The sequence below is a fragment of the Emydura macquarii genome, unplaced genomic scaffold, assembly GCF_026122565.2.
Source record: "Emydura macquarii macquarii isolate MOO-44397 ecotype Brisbane River unplaced genomic scaffold, CSIRO-AGI_Emac_v2 contig_1146, whole genome shotgun sequence".
In the NCBI taxonomy this organism is placed as follows: Eukaryota; Metazoa; Chordata; order Testudines; family Chelidae; genus Emydura; species Emydura macquarii.
Window position 1 is genome coordinate 5,803,938 of NW_027131283.1, and position 13,608 is coordinate 5,817,545.

At 39.3% G+C, this 13,608-nt stretch overlaps 1 protein-coding gene across 1 annotated transcript in view; it reads right to left on the reverse strand.

The window, feature by feature from the left end:
* The window catches only part of SEC63 (SEC63 homolog, protein translocation regulator), a 130,222-nt gene that overhangs the window by 27,092 nt on the left and 89,522 nt on the right, over window positions 1–13,608 (reverse strand). The window contains exons 11-14 of the mRNA XM_067546560.1: window positions 6,304–6,396; window positions 4,644–4,798; window positions 3,873–4,020; window positions 1,750–1,832 (exon numbers count right to left, since the gene is read on the reverse strand). Of these exons, the coding sequence (XP_067402661.1) occupies window positions 1,750–1,832; window positions 3,873–4,020; window positions 4,644–4,798; window positions 6,304–6,396 (479 nt within the window). The remainder of the gene's footprint in view (window positions 1–1,749; window positions 1,833–3,872; window positions 4,021–4,643; window positions 4,799–6,303; window positions 6,397–13,608) is intronic.

Genomic DNA, 13,608 nt, shown 5'->3' on the forward strand with positions numbered 1-13,608 from the left:
TAATTTATAACTTGTATAGCTATAATATTATTTCCTTGGATTTGTCCCTAGATGTATAATTTGGCACCCTGTTTGTCTCCTTCACTGCACTCGTACAACAGACCAAAGATCTGAGAGGTTTCTTTAACAGTTCTTAAGTCTCTTTGCTCATAAGAACATGGCAGCACTTCTCTATATGGGTGGTGTTCCTTCTTTATAGCCTTTGTACACTGAGGGATGGTCTACACTGAAAATTTACACCAGCATTGCTACGTCTCTCAGGCATGTTAAAAATCCACACTCCTGAGAGATGCAGCTATACTGACCTAATCCCCAGTGTAGAAAATGTTAAGTCTTCTGTCAACCTAACTACTTATTGCCTTTTGGGGAGGTGGATCAACTACAGCGACAGGAGAACCCCTCCTGTCACTGCAGTGAATGTCTACATTGAAGCACTTCAGCAGTGCAGCTGTAATGTTTTAAGCGTAGACATAGCTTCAGTGAATATTCTGCATTCAGCTGCATTGAACTGATTTTCCACATTAGCTCATGTACTTATGAAAACTACGGCCACAGAGACAGCTGGTCAATGAAAAAGGAAAAACTAGGGCAGCACCTAGTGAGGGTGGGCTTTTTCCATCATTGTGCTGGGCTTTGTACAATTCTGGAGACATAGCATATGGTATCAAATCTTTGGTTGGAATATCAATGAAAGTTGAAGGTAACTTAGAAACAACTCTATGTAAACGGAAGTGCTATCTTGGAAATTAGTAACTGCAGCCAGCCTCTTGCAATGAGAAGCTTAGACTGGGAAACACAGCATTTGAAGAAAAAGGAAAAATAATTTAGCAAAACATCCAGAAGGAAGCCAATTAGTTCTGTTATAAATAATCTAGTGGTGGTCAGGAACTAACCACAAAACTTGGGACAGAGTATCAAACTCACCAAAAAAAAAAAAACCCAACACACACCAGTGTAGACCAGGCTTTCAATTGCAATCCTTTAGGTTTTAATTTTCAGATTTGCGGTAAAAGTTTAAGTATTGTCTGGGAGATGAGATATTCATGAAGACATTATATACCTGGCAAATCTAGATGACTGAGGTTTGACTCATTTCTCCCTTCAAAGTAGGCTACCTGGTGCCAAAATTCAGTCGGTTTTCACATGGTTTAAGCTAGCCAGAAAAGTAATCAGTTACAAATATTATCTGTACTCAGTTGAATTATTTCTGTGAAAACTTCTCTTGGCACTAATATTCTTCTACAAATCTGCAACTATTGCATGACTAGAACCTTAATCTATGGGGTATGGCCACCATATACAAAAATAAACTGCAACTTTTTAACTTTTAAAAGATGCATCTTTGCTATTTGATTAAATCATTAAACTAACATAAGCTTTCTAACTACTACTTAACTAAGAAAACAGGCACTACCCGTGGGATTTTCAATGTGATGAACTACTGAAAAGCTATCAGTCAACCTACCAAGAGCTGAAGGGTAAAATTACTCCATTACCTTTCTGGTGAAGACTATTTCCTTTGGGTGTGAACTAGTGTAATGAACAGAGTGACCTGTGAGATTTTTAACATGAAACAAAACTTGAGGGAGAAAGGTTAACAGTTTTGACAATGGAAAAGCTTGATTTAAGAATGGCATTTTTAAATCAATTACCACAAAATTATCAAGAATCTAGATCCTAACAAAACATTCCAGTTTATGATGATGCATTTGCAATTAAATCAAAGTCGTAAATACTTTGGCTACTTACTGCCATTGTTTGCCTTGTTAATGTGACCAAAACAGTGACTAGGGATCCCACTGTAATGTTGTTGCTGTCTTCATCATCCAAAACTAGGGTAAAAGAAAAGTGATACTTCCATTTAACCTTTGTTTCTTAATCAGTTTTATATTTATTTTTTGAATTAAGTATTATTTCAGTGACAAATACAAATATGAGTATAATCACATAAGTCTTCCAGAGAACATTTAACTGAAAATAATCTAAAAATATTTGCAAGAATAAAGACTTTCATCTACATCTTCAAACAGTTTCTATTAACTAGAATACATTAACAGAATGAAGAGTGATAATTGTATAAAACTACATAAAGTAAATATTGAGGCTGTGATTTTATTTATATGAAAGTTAGGGTATCCAAAGTTATGGCTGCTGTAGAAATCATAACTATGTAGTTTTGTATTATTAAAGCATAAACTTTCATATTACAAAATACCACACATGAGCAAGGAGACAAAGTTACAATTGTTCTGGGAACCATAACGATGATTTTCTTGACCTTTGTATGATTAATATATGAATTTCAAAGCTGCATTAAGAGTCATGCACTTAATTCCCTTTAAAAAACAGAGAGAGAAAATAAAAGGAATAGCACTGAATAGTTTGACTATAATATTGATCAGAAGACCTGTAGTAGGGTCAGTGCACTCAGGGTTTCATATCTTAGAATGCAATACTGGTGAATGTTCAATTTATTGGCTGAAAACTACTACATGAGATATTTTTATTCTGGTATGAAAAATATAAGCATGCCTCAAATAGTTTTTTCACACGTCCATCATCTATAATTAGAAGTAGAAAGTCAATCTGGGAAGGAGAAAAAAAATCTTCCTTGGCACAGCTTCTTAAAAATGTGTATTTGTCAAATGCAAAGCATGCACAGGGGAGCTTGCCAGAATGTGAGGTGGATACAAGTGTGTCAAGGACTATCTGACAATTATGATCACAACTAAACCACAGCACTCTGTGCCCACTAAATATTGGTAAAGGTAAAACACTGATGTGAAAGTGCACGGTATATTGCTTTTACTTATTTTACATTTTTAAACTAAGTTCACCAGACACATATGCCTCTTACTGAGGACTATGTATATGCCAAATCCAAAACTAAACTAGCTGAACAAAATGTGTCAGATTTTGGATGTGAAAACACAGACTTTGGAAGACCATGCTATGTAATTGTAAATAAATGTGTGCACTAACAAATATCTTAGATTTTTGCTAACATTAAGGCTCAACTCCCCTGAGAGGAAGGTGACCAATGATCAATTCACCTTCCACTGAAAGGTAGCTTAACAGCAACTGTTTAACAGTACAACAACTTCAGAGGGCAACTGAAGGAGAGTAACATATTCAATTGAAACGGTAGTGAATTTTAGCCAAGTACCATGTGGGGATACAAAACAGAATATGCTCATAACACAAGGTTAACACATCTTCCCTCTCACAAAAAGACCATCGACTCTTTAATGACCTGACTCTCCGATTTAATGTCTCAAATGAAAAACTGAGAGTTTGATATCTGTCCTAAGAACAAGCATGAAATCCTTGGCCATGTTTTTTTTAATGTTATAAGGCAAAGGACAGAAAGGTTTAAAAACAAGGTGCCATTTCAACCATTACTACACATTGCTCACAGTGCTAAATCGAACAATTAAATACCAGATTAGTCTCCCTGCAGTGGTTCTCAACCTGCGACCTGCAGGTCACTTGCGGCCCAATCAGTACATAGCTGTGGCCCATTTGACATCCTTGGGGCCATACAGGTGGTATATATATATTGTGTGGATGTGGCCCAAATAACACAGAGCTGCATATGTGGCCCACAGTGGTAAATAGGTTGAAAACCACTGCTCTAGAGGAAACTGTGGATGGCTTGGAAATATGTAAGATACTTCATGTACTGGTCTTATTTTCTCAAACTATAAATCTTAAGTGCAAGAACCTGTCATTCAGGAAAGTCTGCCATTTTCCAGGTTACATAAACACCAATTCCTCACATCATTTAAGAGGCCTCACAGATTTCTGCCATCAGACTATCAAATTGTTAAGAGGGAGGACTTATACAACATTGAAATGACCTTCCACCTTACCTTGCGGTTTTATATCAATGGTGACATGTGGAAAACTGCCTAATACAGCCATAACTTCATCATACTTTTCATCTTCAAGGAAGTGCAGTAAACTGCGGCGATCGGATCCTTTCAAACTCACCAGGTCCTGGATACTTTTGATTTTGTACTTGGTTAAAAAAAGAAAAAAGAAAAATACTACAAAAGAACATGGCACAAAACTAAACTCTAGTTAATATAATCACTTGTGTATTCCAGCAGTGCTGACACAAGCAAACTGTTTGATTCTTTCCCACTAAAAGGATTACAAAACTTGAAATAGAACAGAAATTTAATTTCTACTTTATTAACTATTACATTTTCTTATACTGACTCCTCCATAATGGTATCTAAATTGTACCTTCTTCAAAAGTAGTTTCAGGAATTATGCAATTCTGAACATAGGTCTGATATTTCAGCTATACTCTCACAAAATCACTGTATATTACACTTTATTGGAGGCAGTCTGATCTTACTAAAGTAAGCAAGATGTTCTTTTTTGTTCATATGCCTATCTGATACGTAAGTATACCATAGATCATAACTCCTATTATCTGTGGCTAATTGTCACTCTCCTTTTTATTTAAGCAGTTTAAGCAACATAAAGCACAAGGACTCATGAGGTACTGCATTCCTAAACAAAGGCTTTTTATTCAGTGAACTATTAATACGTTTGCTTAATGATAGACAGAGGCAGGTTAAAGAAGGTCACTGAAAGATAAAAATGACTGAGCATTATTTGTAGCTTTATACCTTTTTATGATTGGAAACTCGCCTAAGATTGTCCTCTTCAATGTGAGGGAGCTGCAGAAGGGGAGACTTGAACTGCTGAAGCCCTTGAACAGCCATCTGGGAAAGCTTCATACAGTTTTCCAAGGATCCCAATGATGGAGCACGGAACTCCCTTTCTTGGGGAGAATGAATTTTACAAGATCATTTTTTTTACATATTTTTCCAGTACACTTTGGAAATGTAATACACTACATGTTAAATGAAAATATTTTGAGCAGCTCAGCAACTTTAAAAGGTCATAAGGAAATATGCACCTTACTGTATAAAGAAAATGTCATATGTATCTTAAAGCTTTTAAATAGTTACCATTTGAGCCTAGTATTGATGGCCATCTTGCTATAAAAGTTATTAAAGTGTAAGTTAGCAAACAATTTAGTGACTGTTAACTTTCTTTCTTCAGATTGTGCCAAACTAGTCAAAGGGCTGTGTGAGATGATTTCTTTCCTAAACATTGGAGGTTGGTCAAGACATCAAGGAGAGAGGTGGGGTGGCCTGCCTATTGATTATAACCAAACAGGTTTAGTTCTATTATAATTTTTCTTAAATCCTTATTAAGCACCATGATTACTAATTCCTGTGATAATAGAAGCTAACTAGTTTTATTTAGAAGATTTTTGCATAATCCCTCCAGAGAGGGAAGCATTTTAAAAATAATTAACGGAAACTTCAGGTAATGGAGAAGTTACAGGTATTCTTTTAAAAACAAACTGGAAAAATATGCTTATAAATGTTACACATATATTCTATCTATACACTTTGTAAACCTTAATCATGGTCCAAAGAAACTGATTATGCTTTATCAGTGTTTTTTAAGCCGCAATTAAAAAAAGAAAATGCTTGTAATGTCACAAATACCTATACATGATTCTTCTCTTGCAGAATATTTATAATCCTTACATTTTAAGGAGAGGACAGAGCAACAACAATTGAAATGCTGACAAGACCTTGGACTCTCAGAAGAGGTGAGATCAGATATGGAAAGGGTGCATCTCAGGACTTTCGTTATTTTCCAAAGACCTGTAATTGTATTTAAAGGCAATGCCACAATGCATTGGGAATATGGAGTCATCAAGGCTTTAATCAATCACAAGAGGGTGAAGGGGAGGGTTCTAACACAGAAAGGGGGGTATTCACTGCTTTAGGCTACACCTGCACTTGGAGCTGGAGGTGCGATTCCCAGCTTGTATAGACATGCTCCAGTTAGCACACTAAAAATAGCAGTGTAGCTAGGTTAGCATGGGTGGTGGCTCAAGTATGTTGCCCAAGTGCAACCTGCCCGGATCCCATTGGAATGTACTACGGTCGGCTAGCCTGTGCCACTGCTCAAAAGACGCCTGTGTTACCACGTGTTAGCTCAATGAGAACTAATGCAAGTATGTCTGCTCAAGCTGAGAATCGCCCCACTAGTTCCAAGTGTAGATACACCCTTACAGTGCAAATAGGAAAGTACAGGAGGCGTAACTCTTCAGAAAGATCTTTTTCATTGAGAACATAAAGGGATGAGAAATCTAAACATACAATATCAATGTTTTCCTGTAAGCACTAGCAGCTCTTTAAAGGATGCTCCAATGAAGAGTAAAATTTACTAGTTTAAATACAATATAGTAAGATTTCTCCTTACCTTCACGGCTACGTGCCATTATTATTAACTGGCAGATTACATTGATCATTTCTTGAAGTAAAGCAGGACTCTTTTTCAGGATAAACTGCTGATCTGCAAGATGGATGATTTGATAAAACCCTATTAGATTCTCTGTTTAATCATTATTTTCTCTAACTGTGCACATCAACTCTGTTCACAGTTATTTATAAAGTCACCTACAATCAGTCACACATCCTATTTCTTTTTCTTCTCTCCACGCTATTCTCTCACATACATTTTAAACCACTGAGTGTGATACTGCCACATGCTGGTCACTCTCAACTCCCACTGCCTTCCAACGATCAGAAGTATTTATGTAAGAAGTCTAATAAAAGTTACACATTTCAATAAAAGTCAGACATTTAGAATGTCATTTTAAAAGAACTTTTTTTAAAAATTAGTTTTAAAAGTTACCTACTAAGGAAAATAATAGGCTTATGTTCTTTTTGATTCTTTCAATGTCAAGGCCTGAAAGGTTTTTAATAAAAGTTTTTCTACTTGTATTTTACAACAGAAATTATTGTCCAAGTTGGAAGACACTATGGAGAACTAGAGAATTTACGACCTCACAAGAATCAGACTATAAACTGAGCAACTGAGAAGGAAAGGGATTTTCAGTCGGAATATTTTAAAAAAAGACATTTACTTACATGTATAGTAACCGTTGTTCTTCACTATATGTTGCACATAGATACATTCCATGATAGGTGTATGTGTGCCCAATGCACTCAAGTCGTGACTTTCGCCAGCTGTACCAGCAGGCAGTATATGCATCCCTGCTATCGTCATGTGTCAAGCCAAGAATATGAAAGGGGCATGGTCATTGCCTCCCTCTCCATTCTTTCATATGAACAGTAAGCGAAACCCAAAGAAGTGGAGAAGGTGGAAGGGTCGTGAAATGCATATGTGCACAACATATTTCAAAGAACAGTTACTGTACAGGTAAAGTAACAGTCTTTTCTCCTTCAAGTGATTGTGAACATATACATTCCACTGTAGGTGACTCACCAGCAGTTTCCTTACAGGTGGTGGGACTTCGGATTGCTTGAAGAAAGACTGCAACACTGACTTGCTGAAGTTCACGTCACCTCTGGAAATTTGAGTAATAGCGTAGTGTCTAGAGATGGTTTGCACAGATGACCATGTTGCTGCTTTGCAAATGTCCACTTACAGGAATGTTGCTCAAAAAAGTTAATGAAGCAGATTGAGCCCTAGTGGAATGAGTTGTTCTCTTCAGAGGAAGAGAGACCTTTGCCAGACTGTAGCAAAGCTGGATACATTCAGAAATCCAATGTGAAACATGCAGGCTGTAATAGGTTGCCCTTTAGTCCTGTCAGCAAAGGCTACAAAAAGTCTAGGGGAATCTGAGGGTGCCTTTACACTGTGATAAAAAAATCCACTGAACCAAGTCTCAGAGCTCAGGTCAGCTGACTCGGCCTCATAGGACTCAGGCTGCAGGGCTATAGAACTGCAGTATAGGCATTCAGGGTCGGATAAGAGCCTGGGCTCTAATATCCCACGAGGTGGGCAGGTCTCAGAGGCCAGGTCCTGCACAACCCCGAATGCCTACACTGCAATTTTATAGCCCTTCAGCCTGAGCCCTGTGAGGCAGAGTCAGCTGAACTGGGCCAGCCAGACGTCTTTTACCACAGTGTAGACATACCCTGAAAGATGTTGTTGGTCTAAGTAAAAATGCCAGAGGCTTCTGAATATCCACGGTGTGACGCTGGCTGGATTAGGAGGACCATTTAATAATTCATATGAGATATGCCATGGTCAGGTACTGTTAGAAAGGTTATAATTTGCTAAGTATGATATTGTATGTGTGTGTCATATTTATATTGAAAGTTATGGATGTGTTTAATGTATCTGTATTTCAACTTGTGCTGTGTTTCTGGGCGACACCCCAGACAGGATGGCTGCAGCACTAGCCTGTTTAATGGCCCATTAAGGAAACTCACAGGTACAATGGGCCCACGGGGGAAGCCAGGGATACACCTGATGAGTCACCAAGACTTACTCATGTGACCCTGGACTCCACCTTATTTCTGTAAATTTCCTCAAGCAGCATGGAAAAGGCCAAGGGACATAAAAGGCAGCTGCATCACATGATGTCCATTTTGTCTTCAGTCATCTGTCTCTTCATTCTTTAGTCTTCACCAACCTCTGGATCAACTACTCATCTACAACTGAAGTTGTGAATCAAAGGACTGAGACCCATCCAAGTACTGGATGTACACCACAGGGACTATACAAGCCTGCAAACTCCACAATTCTACTGAAAACCTGATGTATATGGACTTTTAAATCATTTGTATTTATGTGATCGCTTTAATCATTTAACATTTCTCTTATAGTTTGTTTCTTTCCTTTTATAATAAACCTTTAGTTTTAGTAACTAAAGGATTGGCTGGCATCGTGGTATTTTGGGTAAGATCCAAACTTATATTGATCTGGTAATGTGGCTGACCCTCTGAGATCAGGAGAACTTTCTTGGTAAAGAGCATAGAATTTTAAATAACTTATCTCTTTACTGGACCTAGTGACTGTTTGGGAACCAGAGACTGAAATGCAGTGAAGGGGGCTGTGTATATTTTGTTTTAGCTTCTTGATAACCAATGTGGGGAATCAGAAGCATTGTTTGTGGCTGGTTGGGAAGTCTGGCTTCAGTGTCACCCACCAATTCTTGGAGAATCTTCTCTCCTTTTGCAGGCTGCCCTGATCTTGGCATTTTCATCTGGCTACCTACCCTAGGCATGAACGGGTCACACAAGGTATGACATTTTTCTTCAACTTGAGAAGAATGAGGCTTCAGAAAGATGAACAGTCTGATTGAGCTGGAATGCAGAGACCACCTTAGGGGTAAACTTATGATTTGGCCTAAGCAAGACATTGCTTTTGGGGAATACTGTAAAACTGCATCAGCTACAAGTTCCTGGAGCTCTGATACCCTCCTTGCATAAGTAATTGCTACCAAAAATGCTTTATTTTCATTGATAGCAGTGGCAGAGATATTGTTGCCAAAGGTTCAAAGGAGAAACCCATCAAAATGAGACAATACCAAATTCAAATCCCTTGTAGTTACTGATCAGACAGGAGGATACACATGAAAAAGTCTGTGACCCGTCTGTGCTTATGGTAGCCCACCTGAAAATGCCAAGGTCTGGGCAGGCTGCAAGAAGGAGAGCAAAATGCTCCCCAAACTGGTGGCTAACATTGAAGTTAGATTCAACAAACAGTGCCTGATTCCCCACACTGGTTATCAAGAAGCTAAAACAAGAAGTTACACCGGCCCCCTTTATTGCATTTCAGTCTCTGGCTCCCATCTCAATCAATAACTAGGTCCAGTATTACTTAAATCTCTATCCCTTTACAAAAAGTTCTCCTGATCCCTAAAGGATCAGCCACAGTACCAGATCAATATAAATTTGGTTCTTACACAAAATACAACGCTGCCAGCCAATCCTTTAGTAACTAAAACTAAAGATTTATTATACAAGGAAATGAACAAACAAGAGAGATGTTAAATGATCAAAGCAATCAGATACATATAAACGACTTCAAAGTCCACATATATCAGATTCTTAGCAGTATTGGAGTTTGCAGGCTTATACAGTTCCTCTGGTGTACATCCAGTACCTGGATGGGTCTCAGTTCTTTGTTTCACAGCTTCAGATGTAAAATAGTTGATCCAAGGTAGGAAGTAGGAATGAAAACAAAATGGAGATGGTGCAGCTGCCTTTTATGTCCCTTTGCCATGTGGCTTGTCCCAAACACAGCCACACAGCACATGGCATAGGAAAACACATGCAGTCCCCCTGACCACAGGCATGTCCCTACATGCCCTGATGACTCATAGGCACAGCCCTGGCTTCTCTCCTTGGGCTCGTTGTATAGGTGATGGCCCTCAATAAGTCATCAGTGCAGACACTAATCTGCCTGGGGGGCATAACCCAGTAGCACAGCACAAGATTTTGGATATAGATATATCACACATCTATAACTTACAATACAAAGATGATACATACACAAACAATATCATCATACGTAGCAAATTATAACCTTTTCAATGGTACCTAGCATGGAATATCTCATATGCATTATTGCAATTTTGCGATATTGATATCATTATTATTATAAATGGTCACTCATACTAGACAGCATCACAAAGCCCTTTTAAGTTTATATGTCAATGGATGCAAAAGATAGAAAAAACTCATCCATTGGTGGGCATACCGCAGAAATGGCTACTAAATAAATTCTCACTAAACTGATAGAGACCAAGATTTCACATGCAGTAAGTAATCCAAAATAGGTCTAATTTCTGTATTATCTTCTGATGATTGACAAGATTCTACTCAAATCAAAAACCTTTTACATTTTGCTGCATAAGTGGTTCTGCTGCAATACTGCTGTTCACCAGAACAGCTTGGACATCTCAAGAGCAGATTCTCACCTCGTTGCTTAACCAGAAATCATTCATGCCATCAGATGAAGAGATTGCAGCTTGGAGTGCAATTTTGAGACAACTGAACCTCAATGAGAGGTGGAGCCTATGGGTGGAAGGATTCAGAGCGATGTAGGTCCAGGTACCAATACCGCTTTGGTTAGGCAGCTACTCTGAGTATTAAGGTTGCCTTGACTCTTTTTAGCTTCCTCATTACCCCTGGAATCAGAGATTGAAGAAAATATGCACAGCAGATAGCTCAACCAGGGAAGTAGAAATGTATATGTCACAGAATCCCAGTTGCAACTGCTCTGGAACAGAACTTCCTGCAGTTGTTATTCAAGTTGGTTGCAAAGAGGTCTATTGTTGATGAAAGATTGGCTGCAGAATGTCCCTCTTTACTGGCCACTCGTCGTGATAGCTTGCTGAGTTCCCACTGACAGAATCCGCAACAGTGCTCCTCATTCCTGGAAGGTGAAAGTCCTTTAGCAAGATATTGTTCTTTATGTAGAAGTTCCACAAAGTAATCTCTTCTTGGCACAGCTGAGGCGACCCTGCACCTCTATGCTTGTTCAGATAAAACACAGCAGTGGTGCTGCTGGTGAGAACCTGACCCAGTTGACCCCAGTGGTGATAATGAATATTTCACAGGCCCGATGAATGGGTCAAACTGTTAGTGCATTTATATGGAGCTAAGCTTCCTGAGGCATCCAAATGCTTGAGACTGAAGCTGACCCAGATAGCCCCTTTCCAGCCCTTTGTGAATGCAGCTTCTACAAGAATCATAGCTGGTTGTGGTGATAAGAAAGGAAAGCCTTCTGCATACATTTTGATAGTCTAAGCACCAATTCAGGGAATGAAGCACTCGTGCAGGTACACCCATCATCATGTCCAGTGAATGTCTGCTTGGATATAGTGAGTGAAACCAGGCCTGTATATATGTGAGGTGAAGTCTGGCATGCTGAATCACATAGGTGCATGAGGCCATGCCTCGGAACAGCTGCAAACATGAACACACTATTGTCCTTGTGTTAAGACTTGAGGTTCTCTGGCAGAAACACTATGGGCAGGGAACTTGTCCATTGGGAGGTAAACAATGGCAGCTGCAGCATCAAGATCCACCCCATCACATTTATTCTCTCTGTTGGTTCTATTATCTATTTCTCTACATTCAGACTTAGATCTAGATAAGAGAACATATGTCTGATGACAAAGATGCTGTTTTAGACACCTCAACCTTTCCCAAACTAGCCAGCTGTCCAGGTACAGAAATATTTGAATTCCTAGACAGTGAAATTCCCATGGCTGCTACCACCGTCACACACTTTGTGAGCACTGTTGTTTACCAAGAACCAAATAAACTCTCTGTGGCAAGGATATATTATCATGTAAAAGAAAGCATCCTGCAAGGCGAGGGCATCATAATAATCTCTAATGAAGGGATGACAGACACAAGGGTGACCATCCTGAATGTCATCTTTTCGATAACTCTGTTTAGCCTTCTTAAGTCCAGAATGGGTCAAAGTCCACCGTTCTTTCTGGGAATCAAGGAGTAGTGGAAATAGAAACTCTTCCCTGTGTGTTGGTGGTAAATCTTCTTCTATTGCCCACAATCCCAATAGAGACTACTTTTTTATGTAAAACAGTGTTGTGACATGGGTCCCTGAAAAGCTACAGGGAAGGTGGGTCGTGGAAAGGAAAGGAGATGAACTGGATAATGTATCCCTTCTTTATTGTGCTGAGTACTCAACTGTCCATCTAATCTGTCCATGCAATGTAAAAGAGAGAGGTGCTTCCTAAGTGGAGGGTCTGGATGTAAAGGATGAGATATTGTCAGTATGCTGCCTTGACCAAGATGTCAGAATGACTGTTTTGAAGTCACTGAAGTCTGGTGAGAAGAGCTTGCTAAAGACTGTTCCAATGGAAGACATCTAGGAGGCTTAGATATCCTTCAAGAGGCATTCTGAGGTCTCTGCTGGGATAGGTGCTGTGATTTGGGGCTTCAACTGCTTCCTCTGTCACTCGGGTGTAGAAACCCAGTGAACGAAGGGTGGCCCGAGAATCTTTCAAGGTGCACATTGTGTCATCAGTCTTCCAGGAAAACAATTTAGCCCCTTCAAACAGTAGATTTCTATTGTATTTTTTATTTTTTGGGGGGATGCCAGAGGCCTGCAACTAAGCCGATCAATTCACTGAAAGAGCTGTAGTGATTGAATGTGACATGGCATCTAACATGCCGATCGTTGCTTGGAAGGGCGTGCAAGCAGTGAGATGACCTTTGAGTACTATAACCAAAAACTGATCCCTGTATTCCTGGAGCAGTTTGTCCACAAATTTTGAAATTGCTGACCAGTTAATAAAAGGTATTTTTGGATAACAATGGCTGATAATTTCACCCTCATTTGAAGGCTCATGGTGGTATAAGCCTTTCTGCCAGTCTCTTTAAGAGTAGGCTTAAGGTGAGACTGCCTCGAACATCCATTTGCCACTGTGACTGCTAGTCAATCTGGAATGTGGTGTGCAAAGAAATACTCGAATTATTGCTGGGGGACTTGGTATCATTTATCTGTTTGACAGTGGGTGGAACAGAGACTGGTGTTTGCCAAGTGGTCTTTGCAGGTTTCAGCAAGGCTTCATTAATGGGAAGGGCAAACCTTCCAGAGCAGGAGTTTGTAAGATGTCCATTTGTTTGTGTAGATTGTCTTGCACAAGTTCTGCCTGCATCCCAGAGATCTGACCACTCTTCTAATGAAGTCTTGAAAAGCCTTAAAATCCTCAGGATGAGGGGATGTGGACTCTGGGGTCATGGCCTCATCTAGGAAATAAGAAAAAATATG